The 26,794-nt window shown below is 34.4% G+C and overlaps 1 protein-coding gene across 1 annotated transcript; it reads left to right on the plus strand.

The window, feature by feature from the left end:
- The first annotated feature begins 3,070 nt into the window (after positions 1-3,070).
- Positions 3,071-6,662, plus strand: LOC115980357. The gene is made up of 5 exons (XM_031102620.1): positions 3,071-5,163; positions 5,358-5,663; positions 5,755-5,842; positions 5,946-6,226; positions 6,338-6,662. Exons 1-5 carry the CDS (start codon positions 3,071-3,073, stop codon positions 6,660-6,662), a joined length of 3,093 nt encoding a protein of 1,030 aa, XP_030958480.1.
- The last annotated feature ends 20,132 nt before the right edge of the window (positions 6,663-26,794 follow it).

Below are 26,794 nucleotides of genomic sequence, written 5' to 3' on the forward strand. Positions count from 1 at the left end.
GAAGCCGTCGCCGTTGCTGTTGAAGCCGTCGCCGTTGCCTTTGAATCGTTGCAAAAGAAATGCCGACGAACACCCACCGTTTCCGTTGCCGTTGCCGTTGCCGTCGCCGTTGCCGTTGCCATTCGCGACGATCAGTAAGGTTTTTCTGATTTTTTATTTTTTATTTTTTTTTTCTTTCATTCCCTTAAATACATAGTTTGTTGAGAAATTTCTTTTAACACAATGCCATAACAAGGGTTTGTTGAACTGGTCAGCACTGGAAACATCGTAGCCATTAAAGCTCTTTGCGAAGAAGGTGTTAGCCTTGAGGTAAACCTCACAATGCTCCTCATCCTCTCCACTTAAAAAAAAAAAAAACTATTTAGACCTTCAAATTTACATACTATTCTTGATATTTTATATGTTTGGGACATCCTAGCAAAAGTAATGGGTTTTCACATTGTAATTGGGAATTAAGTGTACAAAAATAAAGGTCATTATAATTAACCAACATTTTCTGTAACAATAAATCAAGAATAAAAAAGTTTATCAACTCAAGACAAGCTTTCATCTGGGTCTTTTTTTTTTTTTTGGTGGTAGTTATCAATATTGTTACACTAAAAGCTTCAGTATAGGTATTTTCAAGAGCCTTGTAGCTCTTGTTGCTCAGTGGCATTGTATGGTCTCTTTTACGAGGTGAACCAAGGTTCAAATCCTTCTCTATCCCAATTATTATATCAATTGAATTATAATGGAAACGGTGGTATGGATGAACTAAAACCCTTGTTATAACTTTTCCTTTTGTGTTAAAAGAAATTTTTTATCCTTCTCTACTCAGGTAATTTACTCTAGAGCATTTTTGGTTTCTGACTAAACGGTGGTATGGATGAACTAAAACCCTTGTTATAACTTTTCCTTTTGTTTAGGCGTGATAGTATTGCTAAAAGCTTCATATTTTATTCCATGTTTACATCATGCTTCTGTGACTATTATAAATTAGTATTTGAGATTTGTGTGTGAATGGTTGTTGCATTAGGGATGTTGTTATTCCTTTCCTTTAGTAGTACTTGTCTAGCGAGCATGTTGCACCTCCAAGGTCATATGTCTTACTTCCTTGGTTCAAGCTGCATGGTCTTTGTTGTTTGTGTATTACATTTAACCTTAATATCAATTGGAAGGAACTAAATTTTATGACATTGAGTCGGTTGTGCAATACGTGATCTTCTTATATCATCCTATCTTTGGCCTCTAAGAGATGTATCAAGGTGAGGAACACAATTTTACCATGCTTAGTTGGGTTCAATCACATGTTTGATGTCAGTGAATGTGGATTAACAAGTTTAGGAGCTGAAATGTTATGTTTCTGTTTGTACTGTTGTGTTCTTTATTTGAAAGAAACATGTATGTTTTATACTACTAAGGGATTTGTTCACTAAACTTGTTTGGTTAATGACAAAAAACTTAAAAAGGCATATATATATATATATATATATATATAATGATTCCAAATAGGCTATTTAGTATAGCCTTTAATAACCCTAGAATTCTAGTCCGATGTTGAAGGAATTTGTATTGTTTGATGCTAGAGATGACAACCAGATTTCCTTGTGATGGTTTTGGTAAGATTGTCGAATTGGCTTTTTTTTTTCTTTTTTTTTGTGCTTGGATTGGATGTTGTCACAGTAACATATTTAGCCTTTCATAAGAGCTATTCATTATAAAGACCAAAGTACTTATAAGTTTAACTTTTCTTTTGCAGGCTAAATTCACATTGTTTGCAATAACTTTGGATTTTTTCTGAAAGTTGTAAGCTTAGTTTGAGCAAAGTAAGTAAATTTTAGTTGAAAACCTTATAAAACTTTATACTTGTGATGTTGGAAATTGGATTTGTGGTGGTATGTTGTGTTGGAGCAAGCGGGTGGCTTGCATGGTGCTATAAGGTTGTTTAAATTCATATTGGGAGTGTTTTTAGTTTCTTGAAAATGTGAATGGAACTTGTTAATTAGATATGATGAATATTACTTTATTCGATTTCAATACTTGTAAGCACTCTATACTTGTGATGTTTGTGATTGGTTTTGTGGTGGGTTGTTGTATTAGAGCAAGCGGGTGGCTTGCATGGTGCTATAAGGTTGTTTAAATTCATATTGGGAGTGTTTTTAGTTTCTTGAAAATAAGAATGGAACTTGTTAATTAGATATGATGAATATTACTTTATTCGATTTCAATACTTGTAAGCACTCTATATTTGTGATGTTTGTGATTGGTTTTGTGGTGGGTTGTTGTATTGGAGCAAGCGGGTGGCTTGCATGGTGCTATAAGGTGGTTTAAATTCATATTGGGAGTGTTTTTAGTTTCTTGAAAATGTGAATGGAACTTGTTAATTAGATATGATGAATATAACTTTATTCGATTTCAATACTTGTAAGCACTCTATACTTGTGATGTTTGTGATTGGTTTTGTGGTGAGTTGTTGTATTGGAGCAAGCGGGTGGCTTGCATGGTGCTATAAGGTTGTTTAAATTCATATTGGGAGTGTTTTTAGTTTCTTGAAAATATGAATGGAACTTGTTAATTAGATATGATGAATATTACTTTATTCGATTTTAATACTTGTAAGCACTCTATATTTGTGATGTTTGTGATTGGTTTTGTGGTGGGTTGTTGTATTGGAGCAAGCGGGTGGCTTGCATGGTGCTATAAGGTGGTTTAAATTCATATTGGGAGTGTTTTTAGTTTCTTGAAAATGTGAATGGAACTTGTTAATTAGATATGATGAATATAACTTTATTCGATTTCAATACTTGTAAGCACTCTATACTTGTGATGTTTGTGATTGGTTTTATGGTGGGTTGTTGTATTGGAGCAAGCGGGTGGCTTGCATGGTGCTATAAGGTGGTTTAAATTCATATTGGAAGTGTATATTTGTGTGTGCAACGTATATTTGTTTAAGTATTAATATAGACTTGTGCATTCATGAATGTGATAGAACTTTATCTCAGTGGCTTATAGACTTAGATGTTAGAATACATTATGCATGAGTTGTCCTTATTTTACTAAAGTAGGATTCATTTTATAATTGTAGTCAAACATGGATAAAAGTTGGATGACAATGGGTAAGACACCCGATGGCAGATTAAGTCATCCATATATTGAAGGGGTGAATGCATTTATTAATTCTGCAAGAGCGGTTGTGGATTTGAGTGGTAATATTCCATGTCCGTGTATTCACTGTGTGAATTGCTATCGACAATCTCCTCAAATTGTGCGTATCCATTTGTTTCATCGTGGAATTATGCAATCTTATATTAATTGGTATAATCATGGAGAACCTCGTGTATTGAACGAGAACATTCATGATAATGAAATGTCGGATGGTGATCATATGGATGGTGTCGATGCCTTGGTAGATGACCGAATTAGAGGGGAACCAAGAAATGCAACCGAAGATGAGGAGGTGCGTCATTTTGACAAACTTGAGGAAGATGCAAAACGTGAGTTGCATCCGGGTTGCACTGATTATAGTATCTTGAAGTTTGTTATTGAGATGTTGAATGTAAAAGTAATGACCAACTTGAGTAATAAGGGACTTGATATGATGCTAGAATTGCTGACAAAGGTTTTACCGAAAGGTAACTTGGTTCCAAGGTCAACTTATGAAGCAAAGAAGATATTACGTGACTTGGGCATGTCATACGAGCATATAGATGCATGCAAAAATGATTGTGCATTATTTTGGAAGGAAAATGAAAATCTTGATAAATGTTCGGTGTGTGAGGTGCCTAGGTACAAAGATACATGTACCCAAGGTAAGAAAATTCCTCATAAAGTATTGCGTTACTTTCCGTTGACACCGAGATTAAGGAGATTGTACATGTCAAGCCAAAGAGCTAAGGACATGAGATGGTATATAGACAAACGTGTGGACGATGGGATAAGGAGGCATCCGGTTGATAGTGGGGAGTGGAAGGAATTTGATTTGCAACATCCTAATTTTGCCCTCGAACCTCGCAATGTAAGGTTAGGGTTGGCTACAGATGGATTTAATCCTTTTGGGAATATGAACAATAATTATAGTATGTGGCCTGTCATACTTATCCCCTATAATTTACCGCCTTGGTTGGTTATGAAGGAGCCATATTTTATGTTGTCCTTGCTTATTCCCGGTCCCCATCAACCGGGGAATGATATTGATATTTACTTGAAACCATTGGTTGATGAGTTGAAGGAGTTGTGGGAAGAAGGTGTAGAAACTTATGATGCTTATAGTAAAGAGCATTTTCAGATGCGTGCAACTTTGTTGTGGACAATACATGACTATCCTGGATTTGGTAACGTATCCGGGTGGAGGACAAAGGGTTATCATTCTTGTTACACTTGCAACGATCAACCATATTCAGAAGCTTTGGAAAGTAAAATTGGATTCATTAATCATCGAGCTTATTTACCTATGGAACATCGTTGGAGACATAGTCGGTTGCATAATGGTTTACCGGAAAAACGGAAGAGATCTTTAGAGTTACAAGTGGGAAAGATACAAGAGCAACTAGGTAGAATGTCAAATATAATTTTAGGAAAGCATCCAAGTAACAAGAAGAGACAACTCATTGGGGAGCCAAATTGGTCAAAGGTAAGTATTTTGTACAAGCTTCCATACTGGAAAAATAAGAAGCTTAAGCACAACATTGATGTCATGCATGTGGAGAAGAACATTAGTGAGAGTACTTATGGTACTTTGTTGGGCATTGAGGGGAAAAATAAGGACACTGATAAGGCACGGATAGACTTGCAAAATATGAACTTCAGGCACACGTTGCATTTGAAACAATGTCCTGATGGATCATATGACAAGCCTCGGGCTTTCTTTTCATTAAGCCCCAATGAAAGAGATGGTTTTTATGACTTTTTGAAATCAGTCAAGTATCCGGATGGCTATGCAGCCAACATATCAAGGTCAGTGAATGCAAAAAATGGTAGATTATCTGGTTTGAAAAGCCACGACTGTCATGTGTTACTACAACGAATTCTTCCAATTGGGTTGCGAGGGTTTGCAGATAAAGACATTAGTATTGTATTGTTTGAGTTAGGCAACTTCTTCCAAGACTTATGCTCAAGGACCCTAAAGCGGAGTGAATTGGAGAAACTAGAAGAATGTATAGTTCTTATACTATGCAAGCTTGAGAGGTTCTTGCCTCCAGCATTCTTTGATGTTATGGTCCACCTTGTTGCACTTGCCTCGAGAAGCAATTCTAGGAGGCCTAGTACAATATCGGTGGATGTATCCAATTGAAAGGTAATTAGATCCTTTGATGCATTCATCAATTGCATATTTCCCACGTGGTATAAAATCACATTCTGTGCGTATTTTTTCCTCGTAGGTATCTTGGAAAATTGAAAAGATACGTTTCCAACCGAGCTCGACCAGAAGGTTCGATTGCAGAGGCTTACATTCTTAAAGAATGTATTAACAACTGGTCTTTGTATATTGATGGGATCGAAACTGTTCATAATCGAAGAGAAAGAAATGAAGATTTTGGTGAATCTAGCGAAGAATTGATAGTTTTTTCACAGACTGCCCGACCTACAGGTGGTAGGCGAAATGATGGCGATTTCTCTCGTGCATTGCTTGATACTGCTCATTGGTACTTGTTGTACAATAGTCCTGAGCTAGAGCCTTATTTAAAGTATGTGATTTCATATGCATATATTGTTTAATCAAGTTTTGAATATTATCTATAATGCTTAGCTGAAAATAAATCATCTTATTTTTAACAGCGAACACAAAAGCACATTGCATAATCCTACTAGAGAAGCCATAACTCAAATCCAACGACAAGAGTTTCCTAAGTGGTTTAGAGAACGTGTAAGACATTTGAAATTTAATCACGCACTAATAAATTTAAACATTTAATTGTATTCGTCATTGCTTATTACTAATTAATATCACTTGTTGTATGTCATTATAGATGAATAGATTGAAAGTTAACGATTTATCAGAAGCTACTAAACAGTTATGGTCATTAGCAAATGGTCCTAAGCCGTATGTGAAGGAGTACACAGTTTGTATGATCAATGGTGTAAAGTTCCATACAAGGGACTTAGACAATCGTCGTGTAACCCAAAACAATGGTGTATGTACCGAAGGAGACCATGAGGGAGAAATGCACGACTTCTATGGTCATGTGTGCAAAATTTGGGAGTTAGAGTATATGTTTCGCCATAAAGTTGTTTTGTTTCAGTGTGAATGGTACAATACTGGTACCAATGGTCGAAGGAGAACGATACGAACCGATGCACACTGCACAAGCATTGATGTTACAAGTTGATGGTATCAAAATGACCCTTTTATACTTCCTAGTCAAGCGAAACAGGTTTTCTACCTTCAAGATACGAAATTGCGTGACCCTTGGAAAATTGTGCAATACATCCAACATAGGGGAGTGTTTGATGTCCCGGAAGTCGGGGGCGGAGAATCCAATGATAATACAGAAGATAGTGACGCATTTCAACAAGAAGCAATTGTTGATGTTGTCCCTATCAATGTTGAAGACAATATTATTGAGTATTGTATGGGTGATGTTGAAACTGAGGTTGCTCCTGAAGGTGGAACTTCAAGAGATGCTAATGAAAATGAAGAGCATGACATACCTGATGTTGATCTTGATATGAATTATGATATGTAGAGTTATAACAATTGTCTTAAATGTTATGTGCTTGTCTTAAAGTTTTATGCTTGTTTTAAAGTTTTATATTTGTCTACGTTGCAATTGTTATTGAGATATTTTGTGCTTATCTTAAACTTGATATGGATATTAATGTGGTCATTTGTTGTGTTGAGTTAGTAGCAATTGTGGTCAAATTTTGCACTTGTGAATTGGTTGATATGGATAATGATGTGAACTATAATGTTAAGTTAGTAGCAATTATACTTATCTTTCATGTCAATACATAGTTTTAAAAAATGCCCAAAAAGGTCAAATACACTCATAATATACCGAGGTATGAGAAGGCAAGATTGGATAGAATGAAGCAAAACCAAGAGATAATTGATGCTTTGGGATTGAAGCACATCTCAACTTCTCTAAAGGATTCCGCTCAGTCCAATTGTGCAAAAAGGAAAAGAAGTAGAGTTAGTGTTGTGGTAGATGATGATTATGTACCACCTATTGGTGACAATGAGAATGATGTTGAGTCATCTAACTCTTTAATTCATAAGGTACAATAGATGTTCCATAGGGTACAATAGATAATAACTTTGTCGTTCTATTATTTATAATGACTTTGTTGTTCCATTATATGTATGTTTGTTAGTTACAGATGGCACCAAGACGACTTACACGCTCGCGAGGTGAGGCATCTATCTCGGTGGTCCAATCTACGGTTCAATCTACGAAAACACCTCTTGAAGCAAATCCTCCCGTCCAAAGTTCTAGTGCAGAGGCTACCGATGCATTAACTAGCACGACTGGTAATTACATAAAACATACTTAATTACAACTGCACCTTGTCTTTACTATTGAGATTATACTTAATGTACATAGAATGTATTATTTTATAATATTGATAATTTTTAAATAGGATCTACTAGCAGAAATACCCGTGGAACAACACATGGTGTAGCAGTACAGGCACTTGTTGAAAAGAGTGGTAAACTGCCAGTACGTATAGCTGCAGAGTATGATGCTCTTGTTGGGAAGAATGCGTGCAAGCTTGTCAATCAAATTGGTATACAAGTACGAAGTAATTTGTCAAGTTACAACGTAAAAAATTGGAAAAGTGTTGATGCTGCTACTAAAGATGTGGTGCTTCAAAGTATCGAGGTAAATTTATATTGATAACGTCTAACTCGTCTTTGTTGTCACTAAGCATATTAAATTAATATAATAATAATTTTATAATACATATATACTTTAATTTACAGGATCAGTTTGAGCTAGAAGGAGATTCCAACTTAGTAACGAAAGCAATAAATATAAAATGTGGAAGATTATTGAGTAGCGGCTCTAACAAGTTGTAGCAGACTTATAAAAAGCTCATACAATCTCATGGTGCTGACTATGCAAAGACCCACCCGCCAAAGAATGCCACACTTGCGCAGTGGACTGGACTCATTGAAGGGAGATGGACCAATAAGGATTGGCTGGTAAATTATTTATGCGTATATTATTATTATCTAATATTTACTATATTATGTTGTCAAATGATTAGATTAATACTTAGATGAAGTAAATGTATATTGTTTTAGTCATGATCTAATAAATATCTTGAATGTTCTATATTAGGAAAAATCAAGAATTAACTCTGAAAATAGGAGCAAAACTTCAGGCAAACATAGATGCGGGACAAAGGCACTTGCTGTTAGGGTTGATGAGGAGGTGTGTTTTTTCATTTTCTTAAACTTTAAGTGTATTACATGTTGTGATTAATTAACTATAAATAACTAATACTCGAATGTTACTTAATTAGACAAATAATAATGACGGTCAAGTTCCTGAATTGGCAAAAATTTACAAAGATGTTCATTTCAATCCAAATACAAATAGGTGGATACAGCCTGAGGATGAAGCGACATATGTATGTGTATCATTCCATCCCTATTATTTCATCTTTATCATGTTTGTAAAGTTATAACATATGTATTATTAATGTTGTGATTGCTTGTTTTTTTCTCTTTCAAATGGTAGGAAACTATTCTCAAAGTGCAAGAGGATCATTGTCAAGATCCTAATGCAATTCCCCTTACACAAGAGGAGATCTCAAATTTGGTTTTTAAGAAGAAATCCGGTATTGTAAAAGGACTTGGCATGAGACCTTCCTCTTCTCTAGTAACCACTGCCTCATCTAATTCCTCGGTGGAGTATATTCATCGGTTAGAAAGTGAGATAATTGAGCTCAAAGAGGCAAGAGCCAGGGACGAAGAGGAGCGAGCTAAGGAGCAAGAGGCGCGAGCTAAGCAAGATGAGGTCCAAAACAATATTCTTAATTTTTTGAGGAGTAAGGGTTATGATGATGCTTTTACCTATGGAGGTGGTTAATCTTCAAGCTAAATCACTTATTGGTTAGTACTTTATCTTTAAATTAAAACACTTCATTTTTTATGTATCATTTGAAACTAATATTTGTCACGTGATAGGTTATTTAATCTTTAGTTTATGATACTGAAGATATAGAAGTGAATTTTCTGTTGGCACTATGTAGAATTATATTTGACTAAAGATTTATATTTAACTGAAGATTTATATTTGTGCAGATTTCTTATTGGTGGATTTAGGGGATTTCCTTTAGGCATTATTTGAAGACATATGAGGACATCTTCCGTTAGTTCTAATGACGTATTATGCCACATTTTTTGTATTGTTATAAAACATCTTAAGTTATTGTATGTGTTGCAAACACTTATTGTATGGAAGGAGTTTGAATTGGATACTTACTTTAATTTTAACTTGTAGAATGTATGGATCGATTTTTATAAATGTGTTGTTGAAATAAATATGTTAATCAAATGTGAGGTTTTAATAATATAATGACAGGTTACAGGTTAATATCAACGCTATGAAAATAATAAAAATAGAAAATAAGTTTTAGTGACGATTTTTTTCGTCACAAATATGGCAACAAAAAATTGTTTTAGTGACGAAATATTTCGTCACTAAATGCAGCGAAATTTTGTAAGAAATGGTTTTAGTGACGAAAATTTTTGTCACTATATATGTCTGAATTTTCTTAAAAATAGTTTTAGTGACGAATTTTTTCGTCACTAAATGTACCCGAAAATAGTTTTAGTGACGAAATATTTCGTCACTAAATATGATTTAATAAACTGAAATAGTTTTAGTGACGAAAATATTTCGTCACTAAATACTGTTTTTAGCGAGGAAAACATTTAGCGATGAAACATTTTCGTCGCTAAAAGTTTTTTTTTTTTTTAAAACAAATCGGACTTTTAGTGACGAAAAATTTCATCGCCAGGACTTTTAGCGACGGGGCTACAGCGACGAAACGAATTTCGTCACTAAAAGTCCAATTTCGTCACTAAAGGTTCTTAGTGACGAAAGACAGGACTTTTAGTGACGAATTTTTTCGTCACTAAAAATACATTTTCTTGTAGTGAGTAGAGGAGCAACTTGGACGTGAATATGTTTAAACATCTTTTGTAATGTTGCAATATCTTCCATGAGCGGGACATTCTCCAAGCTAGTCAAGCAATGTGTTTGAATTAGCTTTACTCCGTGATTTGATTGTAGAAAAAGAATTACCTCCCTAAAACCTTGTTTCCACGCCTCATACAAAGCTTCTCTAATTGTGGATAGTAAGTTGGTTTCATCATTGCTGGAATGCCAGGAATAACAACCTTTACGAATGGACTGGCCTAAACGATTTTTGATCACAAAGGCACCTCCATTCCAAATAGCTTCGCGCGAACGCTTTTTTATATCTACTATAATTATTGCTTGCCAATTCTGAGTTCTGCATGTAGACTGGTTCCCAGTAGTTTCAGTAGGTGTTGAACCAATTTGGAGGTATTCATCTAATTCTATTTTCCATTCTGTCATGAAGTAACTGGTGCTTGAAATGGCTTGTTGGATGTCAACAGCTTTATTCTCAAATAGAACCATATTTCGATAAGTCCAAATCACCCAAAGAGTGGCACTAATATCTGTAAGAACATTATCTTCCTGTTCATTACCTGCCTTATATTTTTCAAGAATGCTTATCAACCATTGCCGGATAGAAGGGATAGTATCAGAACGAATGTTCCGTGGCGAGCCAAACCATAAAGCTCTAGCGAAGGGGCATTTAAGGAAAGATGGTCCAATGTTTCATCTTCTTGTTCACACATTACACAATTGGTGCTAACAATAATTTGTCTTCTGTTGAGCTCCAATCTAGTGGGTAGCCCATTATGTAATAATTTCCATAAGAACAGACATATTTTATACGGTATTTTTAGTTTCCAAAGGTGTTTCCAACCATGTTTATTCATACCATAATTAATTGTCCCATCTTGTCCCTTAGTAATCAGTTTGTATCCTTCATTTACTTTGTAGGTCCCCTTCTGTGATTGTAACCATAAAATTTTATCCAGAGCTCCAAACTTTGAGTGTGGAGTATTTAAAATCTCCCGTACAACCCTCGTTTCATATATATTTACAATGATTTCAGCCCTCCAAGTGCCTGTTTCAGTATCCATAAGATCTCTAACTGTGCCTTGGTCCAGTCCATATTCCACCAATGATGTTTCATTCCGAGGTCTATACCATAGTGGATCCCGTAATTTGATGCCATCCCCCATACCTACTTGCCATTTTGCTCCTATCAGTAGTGTTTCTTTTGTCCTCCATATTCCTTTCCATATTTGGGACGCAGTGGTTGGACATCGTTCCATATCCCAAAGGTTTTGAGCTGTTGGAAAGTACTTCCCTTTAAGAGTAGTAGCTAGTAGTGATTGTGGATTCTGGGTTAGTTTCCAATATTGCTTGGCTAAGAGTGCTTGATTAAATTGTTCTGTCTTCCTAATACCGACACCTCCTAGTTCCTTAGGTAGGCAGATTGTATCCCAAGCTATGGTATGTAACTTCCTCACTTCTGCATTGTTTCCCCACCAAAAATCTCTAATGATTCTGTCAATTCTATTGCAGGTATCTTTTGATAATCTATGGATCGACATAGAATAAATTGGCATGGCTTGCATAACTGATTTAATAAGAGTTAGCTTCCCTGCAGGTGATAAGAGCTTACCTTTCCAAGTTTGGAGTTTACTTTGTAGCCGATCAATGATTTGGTTGCCAATTTCTCTTTTAGTTGTTCCCGGGTCTACTGGGACCCCTAGATATTTTCCAATCTTCTCTGCAATATTTACTTTGAACTTTCTAACTAAGTCTTCTTTTATAACATCATCACAGTTAGGACTGACCACCATGACTGATTTGGTGCCATTTATTTTTTGGCCTGACATTTCACAAAAGCTTTGTATGGTTTGGCTGAGCTTGTCTGTATTCTGTATGGCAATTTTGAAAAAGATGATAATGTCATCCGCAAACATGAGATGTGAGATAGGAAGCCCTCCTTTGTTTATTGCCACACCCTTTAGCATACCTGTATCTTCTAATTTCTGCAACATACATGACAGAATATTTGTGCAAATAATAAATAGGTATGGTGATAGTGGGTCACCTTGCCTTATACCACAGTTGGGTTTGAATTTTTCTGTGGGAGATCCATTGACTAAAACGCTGTATGTTACTGTGGTGACACATTGCATTACCAATTGAATCCAGTGCTGGCTAAAACCCAACTTCTGGAGTGTGGCTTCAAGAAAATTCCAATTTAATCTATCATAGGCTTTGCTCAAATCCAACTTTAGTGCAGCGAAACGAACCCTTCCCTTTTTTTTCCTCTTAATTGTGTGGAGTAACTCATGAGTCAAGATGATATTATCAGTGATCAATCTACCCTTGATAAATGCATTTTGGTGAGGAGTGATAAGCTCATCAATAACTAGTTTCAGTCTATTTGCTAAAACTTTGGCAGCAATTTTGTAGGCCACATTACATAAGCTGATTGGTCTGTACTCACTAATTTTCTCTGGGTTGATGCTTTTAGGAACCAAAGTGATAAACGTGTTGTTTAGTTCCTTGAGTATGTAGCCTGTTCTAAGAAAACTTAATGTAGCTTGTATCACTGTTTGTCCCATTATGTCCCAACATTTCTGGAAAGCATTGCTGGAATACCATCAGGGCCTGGGGCTTTCCATGAACCCAATTGGAAAGCTGCCTTTTTAATCAATTCTATGTTAAATTCTCCATCCAGGATTTGCCGATGTAGGTGCGAGAGTCCTGGTAGCGTGTACTCATTCAAAACCTCCATAATAGTTGCAGTATTTACCCTTGAATCTGAATGGAAGATACTTTGAAAATGTTGTTGTATATGATCCCTTAAATTTTGATCCTCATTTATCCATTGATCTGAGTAGTTCTTAAGTCTTGTTATGCGATTAGCTGCTCTTCTTTTGCGAACAATAGCATGAAAGTATCTAGTATTTCTATCCCCCTTTTTTGTCCAATCTTTCCTTGCTTTTTGTGCCCAAAACACTTCCTCCATATTCAGAAGTTGTTGGAGTTCTTTTTGTTTTTGTTGTTCTTGTTAGGCAATTTCTGGAATATCACTGTTATTTGGATATACGTAAGCTCCTTCTTTATTTTGGACAGTTTCTGGTGCAAATTTCCAAATTCATTTCTGTTCCAACTGATGCAAGCCTGCTTGACATTGTAAAGTTTAGATTTAAGGATATAAGCAGGGGAACCCGAGATCTTTTTTTGCCATTCCTGCTGGATTACTTGTCTACAACGTGGGTGTAGTAACCACATAGCTTCAAATCTAAACGGCCTTTTTCTGTATAGGGGGATGTTGTTGATGTCTAGGACTAGTGGTGCATGATCAGATACCGTGATAGGCCAGGCTTCAAGAGTGCAATGTTCAAAAGTATGCAGCCATACATTGTTAATAAATGCTCTGTCTAATTTTTCAAGGACTAGCGCATCCCCACCTCGTTTATTTTTCCATGTGTATTTGACTCCCATAGATTGTAATGGTATCATTTCTGTGTGTCGTAGACAATCATGTAAATATGAAGCTCCTAGACAATTTTGAGAGGTTGAGGATTGTTTTTCTGCATTGGATAACACTTGGTTAAAATCACCAATCCATATCCAAGGGCCATTTATGTGTTCTTGGAAAGATGCAAGTTGGTCCCACACTTCCTTTCTTTTGCTGGTTTTTGGATGGCCATATACAAAAGTAAAATAACACAAACCAAAAGTAGGATGTTTCATTTTAGTGTGGATGAAATTTTTTGTAGCTTCTAGTACAGTCAAACTGATATTTTTCCAACACAACAAAAGCCCCCCCAGATAATCCTACTCTTTCTACTTCACAAAAGTTTTCAAAATTCCACCTATGGGTCCAATACTTTCCCCTTCCTTTCTTCTGCTTTGTCTCCATTAGAAATAGGATGAAAGGGTTAGTAATTTCAGCAATTTTTGAGATGAGCTGAACTGCAGAGGTATTGTCGAGACCCCTGCAGTTCCATACCAGTGTCTTCATGGCTGCTACGAAGGCCTTTGTTGGGCTGCCTCCGAAAGCCTTATGTTTGCCAAAAGTTGAATTAGATTAGCAACTATATTCTGCTGATGTTCAGTTTCTGCACTCTGTCTGCTCCATATAACTTCAGTCTCTTGAAACTGATCAAATTGACCAGTGATCCTAAGTCTAAGAATGAACTCATTATTCTCAGACTCAATGTTATGCAGTGAAGTAATTATTGGATCAGCTTCTTCAGTGAAGTTGTGATTTCTGTTGGATAAGTTCCCCTGCTCTTGATTCAATCTTCTCCTATTAACTCTGCTTGTTTCTCCTTCATCTTCATCACGCTGTCTCTTAGGTGAGGCAGGTCTGGATTCAACATCAGCTGGTGTAGCTAAAGGAACCAATCCGTCCATTAATCTGTTCCTACTAGGAGTAATGTCTCCAATGGCAAAGCTTGCTGGATTTTCATGTAGTGGGTTTGTGATAGGATTTGCTCTTTGGTTCTGTCGGATAGCATGTATGTCGTACAGCCATTGAGGGACCAGTTGTTGCAAGAAAAGGCCCATAAATTGTATAGTGTTCTGATAAAACAGTTGAACCAAATTTAGAATATAGCCAGGGGATTGTGACTTAGAGAGATATACCATCAGCTCTATTCCCATTAAAACTGGGTTGTCAGTGCTCTTGCTAACTTCTGATTCAAAATGTTGTATTCTGGTTTGTGTAATCTGCCAGTGGGGAATCTCTTGATTCCAATTATTTTCCTGTGGACCAGCTTGTTCCAGCGTAGTAAGAGTGCCAGCTGTGATTTGGATTTCATTCGGATCATTTGCTGTTCCACTGCTCTCTCCCACATGAAAATGGGAATGTCCATGCCACCTTGGCTCACTTGAATCCTCATATGCCTCTGGGTTGTCCACTAGAAATAGCTCTATACTGAAGTTTTGATGATCATCACAGTCCATGTGGCTTTGTGCATCTGGTTCCCAATCCATACTAATAATATTTGCATTAGTCCATCCTCTATAGCCTTCATCTACCTCAACAAATCTTAGAGTATGGCCTTCTGGTGGTATCCAACATTCAGAATGCATTGTGTTTTGGTCAAATGTGGGGTAGATATGGGAAGGAATGATTGGGGTGTTTGGTGGGTCAAGGTCATTGTCTGAGTCCATAAATAGATTATTTCTCCACAAGCTATCATTTGTTAGACTATTAGGATTGATGTTGCCAGCTTCTTGTTGATGTACTTCTAAATCATCTAAATTGGTGACAACAAATCTATCAAATCTGGAAAGATGAGAATAATGTTGTACCGTTGGAGGATTTGGAGGATGAGATAGTGTATTGGAATTCTGGTTTGGGGGTTGGTGAGTTTGGTGTACTGGTTGTGATTGAGTTTGGTTTGAGGGTGGATGGATTGGCACAGTGTTGGGTTGGTTGGGTTCAGTAGGACTAGGATTAGAATCAGCATCATACCTGACCCTTGTGGTCCTACGGCTTGGGTGTCTGCGAAAAGCTCTAATATCATCATTGTACATAACTTCCATAAGATCAAGAGCAAATTCCACAAGGTATTGAACTCGGATGCAATAGGCTTGATCTCTTAGAAGTTCTTCAATATCAAACATGTCCATATGGCATTGTGAACGAGCATGACCAATGATTCCACCTCTTTTGCAAATCTTGAAGACCCTTTCATATCTACATTCCACCCAAGTATATTGCCCATCATCCCTTTTTAGAATGAAGCCAGCTATCAGTGGAAGCCACGGGTCAAGCTTAACCCGGATTCTCAGAAATCGAATGTTTCGTGGAAAGGTTGGCTGCCAATCAATAGACACAAATTCTCCTAACAAGTTTCCAATGAAGTGAGCAAGTTCAATATCATGATATTCTAGTGGAAGGTTGTGTATCTGTACCCATAGAGTGGCAGAGGTTAGATGTGTTTGGCTAAGTGTGAGGTTAGGTGTCCATCGCTCTACAACTAGTAGAGCTCCATCAACAGACCAGGGTCCCTCTTGAAGAATATACTCTTGATCAGATGGATAGTCACAATGTATTATATAAAAATTACCTTGCCTGCCCACTATTCGGATTCCTCCTCTGAGTCTCCAGGCAGCTGCTAGTATAGATTGCATTCTTCGTACAGAGAAACACCTTCTGTCAAGTAGGTAACCCACAATGCATTGCCTCCAAAACACTCTATTATGCTCCAAGGATTCTCTGTCCAATTGGATAACTGGACCCCTTCTACGAATGGAATTGTTTTCATGAACATTATGAACTCCCATTTCCTCATCATCTATCCAGGCTTCCGAATCACTACTATCACTCCATCCAATTTCTCTATTATTTTGGCTAGGTTCCATGGTGTGAAAGGGGAAGGGTTTGATGCTGGGTTTGGAAGTTTTTCCGTGTTGTTGTATAGCTGGAAATGGATGTGGAATATGATTGTGAAGTGGAGGTATATGATATTGAAAGGATTCATCTCTTCCTATCTCTTTATAAATTGGAAAGGGGGGTGGTTGCATTTTAACTCTAATTGGTGGTTGTGAACGGTGAGGATAGATAAAGAAAATTGCCGGTTATACTTAGTGATTTGCGTGGTGCAAATCGCTACGAAAAATTTGCGTGGGAAGTCTAAAGGAAGAGCAGGTACAAGCGTCAAGGTACACAGATTTGGGGTAAGGGGTAAAGAGGCTTCAGCGAATCAAACAAAATGCAAAACGAGGTACGAGAGTGGAGGCCAAAGAAGGAGATTGGTTTAAAGCTTGATAATGGAAATAACTGATGTCATCGGAGATTATAGTACAGTGGAAATTAATTATAAGCGACAGGGAATGATCAACATACAAGAGAAGTGGATTTTGAAAACAGACAATCTATAGAGCAAAGAATTGAACTGAGTTTGAAAAAGGGGTTTTTATTTTTATTTTTTTATTTTTAAAAGAACAGGGGAATGAGAAACTGCCAGGTAGACTGAAAAAAGGAACGATATGTAAACCGAGCTAGAACAGTCAGTTGAGGGACATCGATCCTAGGAAATTGATTTGAATGAATAAATTTTCGAAGAATCTTAAGTTTTATAAACCCTAGGTTGAACAAACAAAAACAGGGGAAATTGAAAAGGAAGGGTATATTGAAAAGGAAAGGCAAAATTAATTACCCAGAGTTGTTGAGGTAATGGTAGATTGGTTGCAATTGAAAATAAAGAGGTAGATTCGTTGATGGAAATGATAGAATCTTCTATGCTTTCATAGTAACCCCTTTCCCCTGCCTTCTCTTCATCTGGAGAGCACTACTGCGAAACCTTATCACCACCTAGTAGGAGTATTCAACAGTCTATGAAAGATAGTTAATTTTATTATTGGGTTTCATTTCTTAATTAATGTGACAAATAAAATATACATTGAAATGGTATTTTAAAAGGATTTTACTAATGTGTATTCTAAGGGCACACATTAAACTTTCTATTTTTAGAAACATTTTTTTGAAAATTGAAAAATAGAAACATTTTCAATTCTCGAGAAAATATTTTCAAAAATGGAAAGTTTAATATGTACCCTTGCGACACACATTAATCAGACCCATTTAAAAAGAGAGTAAAAATTTGAAATGTCAGAATTCTGATCGCCAAGCCCAAGTCAACATAAGATGACAGAATTCTGATTGTAATTAAAATCTTAATTATTGAGATAGGCCCAGAAAATTTCTGGACGTGTGGCTTGACTTAAATCAATACAGCTTTTTGACCTTGGTGTTTCTTCTTGAATGGGAACACCTTTGTTTTAGCCTCACTGCCCACATATAGCCTTTTTTTATTGGCTTTGATTGTTGATGAAGGCTTTGTCTCGTGTGTTTCTTTAAGGTTAAAGTAATAATTATTCCTTGCATACCACGTGCGGTTTGTCGATAATAGATTTTCTGGTTATTTTGGGTTACGTGTTTAAATATATGATTTTAATTTTTAAATTAAATAACATTAAACATATTTTTATACTTTTTTTTATTTTCACATATTTAAAAAAAAATGCAAATAACGTTATTAGAATAATACTACCAAATGAACCATTTGTATTGGGTACAAAGGTTTTTGTTAATGATATTGTAAAGGAGCAGAGCTAGCTATTGTGTAATATCTCTCTTGCTTTCAATAAATAATTTTCCATGAGGATTATCAAAAAAGATTTTTTTAAAAAGAGCAACAATACAATACAAAAAAATTTACAATATTTTTCACAATAATTAAATTTGTTTGCTTTTATTAATTTTTTTTTAGAATCATTACTCACCTCATTTTTTACTTACATTATTAACATTCTATAGACACCGCAAGTTTATCTTTGTCAAACTTAGCACAGTCCGAGTTTTCAATTCTCTGGATTTACACGTAAATGCTTGCCTGGATGTCTCTCTATTATTCTTAAGGTCCTAAGAGTAAAAATCACGGGTACTTGCATGATTAACCTAACCCCCTACTAGTTGATTTTGTCAAACTAAGAATTGTCCATCTCTAGGACTATTCAGTATACTTTTTTGCCAAATAATATGACTAATTGACTAGGGTTTACTTTAATTTTAACCTTTTAAAAAAATTTGGATATCAAAAAAAAAAAAAAAAAAAAAAAAAAAAAAAAAAAAAACAACAACAACAACAACAACAATTTTTTTAGACCGTTCTTGCTTGACCACATATTTTCAATAAAAATACAAAAGTTGAAGATTAATGATTTGTTATCTGTTGAAAATGAAGATACAAGTTCAGAGCACAAAGCGATGTCGTATGGGAATTTAATAATAAATAAGGAAGATACATGATCGTTTTGTGTAAATGGAAGAAGTACCAACAAAGATTCTTTACATTGTTCAGGCTAATTTGGAACCTTTCATTGAATGAAATTGATGTCTTTCTTTTAAAAATAAAAAAGCAATTGACTTATATTTATTTATTTTTATGTGTGAAAATTTCAATTAATTAATTCTTAAGATTTAAAAAAGTATATTTATATTAATAAAAGGGGAGATTTTAAACACCTCATAGGCAATTAAATTAAAAAACTATATTAGAAAATTAATCTAAATTTACCTTAAAATAAAAACCAAGATTTTTTTTTTTGACTTAAAGTTTGAGATTGTTTCATTTTGACTCTCTAAGTTTTAAAATTTGCATTTTGGTCATTTATTCTTGATTTTGTTTTTATATTGGTCATGTAGTGATGTATTTTAATGGTTATTTCATATTTAGCACTTAACATTCCAAAAAAAATAAAAATAAACCCAAAATTTCAAAATATAAATAAAAATGAAACATAATTAACAATAAACTTTTACCATGGATTTTTTTTCTAACTAAAAAAAAAAAAAAAAAAAAACTTTTACAATGGATTTGGGAGGGAGGTTGGACTTGAACTTGGCACGAACAATGAGGCCTACCTTGCCTCAAATAATGCACCGATAGTGGGTAAACTTAATCATTTAGCAATTCTAAGCTTTGTGACATGCCTTAATTAATATGATTACTGATTCAAGTATGCGTAAACAAACAATTGGAGAAGTAATAATGGAATGGGTTATAAAAAAAACGATAAATTACAACAACAAAAAATAAATCTTCTATGAGATTTTGGAAGAATGACATCTTCCATGATTATTGAAAGTTTTTTAGTTAAATATCGTTTCTTATAGTCAAACGTCCAAAAGAAAGGTTCTAGATCATTAGTGCCCAAGTTACTACGAAATTAATGTAAAAATGAAAGAGATGTTTTCTTTATTATATTGTTTGTTTGTACCCATTCAAGAATCAGTAAACATATTAAAAGCTTTACCAAACCCAATAACCCAGTTGTTCCTTACGTTGTTGGGGTACATGAAGATTGAAGAGCCCCACTCTAGCTACTTGTTTAATATAAGAAAAAAAATATCAAGCCCAAACCTCCAAAGTACAAAATAAAAATATAACATAATTAACAATTGACATGGTGGGTTCCAGACTTCTAGTAGTTTCAAACAACAACAACAACCAAAAAAAAAAAAAAACATAGTAGGTTCCAGTTAGCTCAACTGGTAAAGTTTCTGATAGTTGTATAAAAGATCTGGAGTTCAATCCCCGTCTACACAAAAAACTGATTAGTATCTTAGTTTAATAATAAAGACTTATCATTAAAAGTGGACGTCATAGTTAGAAAATCTAAAAGAAAACAATTAACACTTACGATGGATTTAGCATGCGACTTTAATGTGCAAGTCCAACCATCTAGAACTAGAAAGTTATTTTTTTCCGTTGATGAGTCAATAATCTACAAGTTGGCGACAACTTTCAGTTAATGCGCGTGGGCGCAACCATTATTTGCTTTAATTATTATTATTATTTTAATTTGAGGTTTATATGTTTGTATTTTGAATTGTAATTATCTTTGCAAGCTCAAAACTTTGTGTAATTGACTTAATGATTTTTTTTCCCCAAAGGAATGACTTTTTGCCTATAACACATTCTCTTGCTACAAGGGCAATTACTTTGTCCAATTTATTTGTCTACATAGAAGATGTACCAACAAAAATTCTTTAAGTTGTTTAGGCTAATTTGGACCTTTTCATTGAATGAAATTGATATCTTTCTTTTAAAAATAAAAAAGCTATTGACTTATATTTATTTATTTTTATGTGTGAAAAATTAATTAATTAATTAATTGTTAAGATTGACAAAAGTATATTTATATTAATAAAAGGGGAGATTTTAAAAACCTCATAGACAATTAAATTAAAAAACTAAATAAGAAAATTAATCTAAATTACCTTAAAATAAAAACCAAGATTTTTTCAGACTTAAAATTTGGGATTGTTTCATTTTGACTTTTTAAGTTTCAAAATTTGCATTTTGATTACTTATACTTGATTTTTTTTTTTTTTTTTATATTGATCATGTCCATTTCTATTTGTACTTTGGTGACACCTAACGTTATATGAGTGATGTATTTTATTGGTTTTTTTCATATTTAGCACTTAACATTCAAAATTTAAATAAATTAAAAAAAAAATCGAACCCAAATTTCCAAAATATAAATAAAAATGAAACATAATTAACAATTAACTTTTACCATGAATTTTCTTCTAAAAAAAAAACTTTTACAATGAATTTGGGAGGGAGGTTGGACTTGAACTACTTGGCTCGAACAATGAGAACTAGTCACCTTGCCTCAAATGAGTCAAATAACGCACCGATAGTGGGTAAACTTAATCATTTAGCAATTCTAAGCCTTGTGACATGCCTTAATATGTTTACTGATTCAAGAATGCGTGTAAACAAACAATAGGAGAAGTAATACTGGGATTGGTTATAAAAACAACGATAAATTACAACAACAAAAAATAAATATTCTATGAGATTTGGAAGAATGACATATTCCATGATTATTGAAAGTTTTTAAGTTAAATATTGTTTCTTATAGTCAAACGTCCAAAAGAAAGGTTCTAGATCATTACTGCCCAAGTTACTACGAAATTAATGTAAAAATGAAAGAGATGTTTTCTTTATTATATTGTTTGTTTATACCCATTCAAGAATCAGTAAACATATTAAGGCATGTCACAAAGCTTAATGCGATAGTGGGTAAACTTAATTGTCAATTAAGTAAATTACGATTAATAAATATTCTTAATATGTTTACGATTAACAATTCTAATATGTTTACCCACTATCATTAAGCTTTGTGACATGCCTTAATAATTCTTAATATTTTTACGATTAACAATTCTAATATGTTCACCCACTATCATTAAGCTTTGTGACAAGCCTTGACGATGATGTCCTTGTTCAAAGGATTGAAAATTTTGGCTTGATGGCGTAATGCTGAGTCACAAACGGTGTAGTAAAATTAGAGGCTCTCATATGTATACCATATGAATTATTCTCTTTTTATATTAGTACCAATTTCATTAAGCACAAACAAACAAAGACTAGAATATATGTTTATAGGTTTTTTATTTAAATCAAAAGCATTGCGTAGACGTAGAGTCAGAGAGTTGTTCTAGAGAAACTGATATATTACAACTTTACAATACAAGAAGTTTCATCCACCAACTGGATATTTTGCACGACTACTCATCTCATGAATCGTGATCAGGGGTGGCCACTGGCATCAAGAGTGGTGTGGGGTTAGGTGCGGAGGGTGGGACCAGAGCTCTATCAACTCGAACATCTTCACCATAAACCCCTTGATCATCAGCAAAATCAATATTATTAGTATAATGCAAGTGCAAAACTGAGGATTTGATTAGCTATACCAAAGTAACCAACATGTATATAAACAACCAATTCCTAGCGTGGGTAAACCACACTCACACACACCCATTTAAATAATTTGTATTTATTATAATTTGAGATTATTACATTTTTCAAACACAAAAATACCTAGAAATTCACAAACACAACACTCATCATGCCATATATTTTTTATTTCAATGAGACTATCCTATGTGGTTAACAGAATATTAAGTTATTCACTACTCTGTCTCAAAAAAATTAATAATAATAAAAAGTTATCCACTACTCTTTTCCACTTATCTAAATAAAATTATTAAGTTTTAAATTTACATTTGTCAACCCTGAGATTTTAAACATACGCACCTTCTAAAGACAATTGTACCCAAAATCCAAAGATTATCCTTTCTTTTAATCCCAGAATTTTCACTACTAGAGTTATCCAAAAAAATAAGAGAAACCCAGTGAAACCCAACAAATCAATTGCAATTAAAGCCAGTGAAACAATCAAATTAAAACAAAGTATATATTGAAAAAGAAAAACTCGATCACATGTCATTGCCAGTGTCTCAATTTTTGGGAACCTACTTTAACAAATTGTAAACACTTCGATTTTCATTTTCAAAAACAAAGTAAGGGAAAAAAAATATCTGTAACCAAAAAGCTTTGTTAGCAATATTCACTTAAATGCTACTGACTTTGATTTGGCTAGCAATATTCTTTAAGGTTGCTTTGGAAACTTGAATTTAGATTTAGATTTGGATTTGAAATTAATAATTTTGAAATGAAGGGATTTCAAATTCATTGATTTTAGAAGTTATTTCAAATCTAAGCATTTTAAAGGCTTAAAATCCTTGGTGGATTTGTCAAATCCAAATTCTTAACCTTCTTTAAACTTCCCAAACAAGTTATTTGGATTTTAATTACAAAAAACCAACTCCAAATGTCCAAATCATGTCATCCAAACACACTATAAGGAAACAGAATATCCAGAGTTTGCAACAAGCTATACAACATAAAAAGTACGTGAAGAAAATAAAAACGTTTCTAGGAAACAAGCTAAGACCATATATTGCCTTAAAGAGATTTTGAGGAAACAGCCAAACAGGATTAGTAACAGGTAAGTGGAGACTTGCTCTTGCATAAGTCAATGGCATAGAATATTGTTAAGTACGTATAAAATGGTACAATTTTGTACCACAATTCGTCATGTGGTGAATTATGAATGGTAGAAATGTGAGGTGGACCATATGAGAATAGATCTCACAACTCACCATGTATCAAGCTGTGACATAAAGTTGTAACATTTTATGCATCCTTAGCATTTATTGGATGCCATATGGGTTTTTCTATTTTTTATTGAAGTACATGTCATAGCCTATGGGCAGGTGGACTAGGAATTTTCACACGTTGAATAAATAAATTGGGGAGGGCAAAAAGCTAACCTGTATGCCCCCCAACCGTGTTATTATAAATCTACAACTACAGGGTTAGGGTTAAGGCATGTGAAAATGGAAACCAACTCTCTGAAGCCTTTCTTGCAGGAAAAAATGTATACATCTTAGCAATGCCTTCAATGGTTATTGTACGGCATAGGGGTCCCCAGGTCCACTTGGGCCATAAACTTCAACCCTACAGTGTGGCTCATAGTTCCAACCCCTTCATCCAAAGTTGGGCCCTAGGCCTGTTGAAGCCATGGGTCGAGGATCCATACCACTATGCTTGACCCAAGGCCCATTAGGCATGCAATCTTGAAATGTACGCTTCATGTTTCGAAGCCAGAGGCCTGCCCGACCCACACATCTTAGCTGGGAACGTGTTTACTCGAGGATACTATACCTAAGCGGCCCGGCATTGCCCTGGATAATATCACTGTTGAGCATCTCTCTTAAGGTAGAAACCAATTCCAAAGCCACTACTCCCACTCCCAACTAAACACCTACTTAAAGGCAATGGAATTGGACCTCCATACCCACTAATAACCTAGAGTAATCATAATCCCTCCACTGATCTCAAGTTATAAATAAGAGATGAGAATGAGAAATCAGGGGGGGTCAAAGGAAGGAAAAAAGAAAAGAGAGAGAGAGAACATTAGGAAAGCAATAAGAAAGAAAGAAGAATTTCTAAGGTAAGTTTGCATTGTTGGGTCTCTGTGCAAGGAACTGCCCAAAGTAAGAAATCCAAAACCCACATCATAAATAGATTGTAAACCCAAGTGAGGACCGGCCCATTCACCTCATTTTTGACGCACATAGTTATCCATCGTGATCTTCTTGATTTCACTGTTTTTCAATATCCATACCTCATATGGTGATGTTGGCACTGCAGCCCTATATTCTCCACCATATTTACCAACAGCATGTTATGGAAGCGATGAATCTCAGTTCCCATCAAGCAACTTGTTCGCAGCGGCCAGTGATGCAATATGGGCCAATGGTACAGCATGTGGGAGGCTGTATTTGGTTAAGTGCATCACTACTACTTCAACACCATATGCTTGTAATCAAAACCGGACAATTCAGATCAAGATTGTTGATCATATTGGTCCTGTCAGCTTATAACACCACCTTGTTTTTGTCTCCGACAGCTTTTGGGACTTGCCAATTCATCAATAGCTTCTTCCTATATCAATATAGAGCTTGAACACCTATCAAAAAAAATATATATATATATATATACTAGACCACTAAATATACTAGACCTAAATCAAATCCCCATAAACACGTGATAATTTAAAAGAAGTGACATTGGATCCTCCTAAAAAAAATAATAATAAAAAAAAAAAAACAAAACAAACAAACAAAAGAAGTGACATTGGTATTTGGGTCAAACTCAACTACAAAGGCCGACCTAACCTTTTTACCTGAGAATTCCATGCATGGGGATTTGTTTTCATATATTCGCCCTTTGTCACAAAAAATGATCTCATATTCCTTTCAATGCACTTGCCAGTTGTCACGACCAACAATATTGTAAAAAGAATATAAAGTATACTCAGATAAAATAAATAAATATATATATATATATATAATATAATATACCGTATTCCTGTCAATTGCTCTTTTAAAGAGAGGGTGTCAATGCGTGGGGTGTGTATATTAACAAATTAATATGACTTTTTTTTTCCTTTTTTTTTTTTGGTAATGATTAAAAGAGATTATAGCCGACAGAAATCGTATAGATAATAGAATAAAACAGTATCATTTTTTTTTTTTTTTTTTAACATATAGAATAAGTTGCGGAACATCAACATACTTGATGTTACCAATTTCGAGAACCATATGTGGTCACGCTGGCATGATGTGAGTGGGTCAAAGATTGAAATTGAGATTTCAACCTTTTTGAATGGTTGAAATTGAAATTTCAAAGATACAACTTTCAATCTCAATTGTTAACTAAAAATAATAATAATAAATTAAAGTTAAAAAGTGAGTATATATATATATATATATATGTATATATATTTTGAGAGAAAAAGAGGTTACTTGCACTGGGTGCAATTCTTACTATTCATATTCATTCTATCACAACTAGCCATATTGTTAAGACATTGTAAAATATCTTATAAAAAAAAAATTGGTAAAATATAGGTTAAAGTACTAATTTGTTCCTCAAATTATTTTGTAAAATTTAATTTAGTACCCTAACTACTAATTATGTCAATTTAGTCACCCAAATTTTAAAATCAAGTCTATTTAATCCTTAAATATTTTTGTTATTAAAATTTTAACAAAACTAATAATACACTTTTTAAAATAGCATTTTAATTTATATTTTATTTTTCACATCAATTAAGAAATTACATCCAATGATAAAATTGACTATATTTCATAAACTGTTGAATGCTTATATAGGGTTTGGTTTGTCGTAATGTGCCCTTCATGTGATGTACATTATATTTTTTTATACAAGATAGAAATTATAATCTAACTTAATCTAAGTGTATATGTGTGTGAAACTCCATTGTGGAAACTTAAACCTCAGCCCTTGCCCCCACACCCCACAAATACTTATACTTGTAGAGTGACTATCACACTAAAGATGTGCGGTGGTATGATGAACGTTACCTTAATGTCACATTAAAGTGTTTGGTTTATTTAATTTTTTTTTCCTAATAAACCATAATTTTTTCTATATTTATATTCTCATTAAAAAATGTATCTACTTTTATATAACTAAATAAATACTCATAGATAGATTTTATGCGCCAAAGGCTTTGTAGCTGAATTGACACCTCCTCATGTACAAAGTGCTTGGGGGTCTAGGAGGAAAGGGTTCGATCTGTGGGGTTAGCAGCATATTGTAATTATCTCTAAAAAAAAAAAGATTCGATGCCTTTGATAGTCCACCAAAGGGCCAATACATAATGACATATGGTCCTCTAAATAGTTGTTCAAAGACAAAGGTCCATATGCCTCTGAAATTGTAGCTAAGGTTGATTTTTTTTTTTTTTTTTGAGAACAATCAATT

The sequence above is a fragment of the Quercus lobata genome, chromosome 3 (assembly GCF_001633185.2).
Source record: "Quercus lobata isolate SW786 chromosome 3, ValleyOak3.0 Primary Assembly, whole genome shotgun sequence".
NCBI classification, from domain to species: domain Eukaryota; kingdom Viridiplantae; phylum Streptophyta; class Magnoliopsida; order Fagales; family Fagaceae; genus Quercus; species Quercus lobata.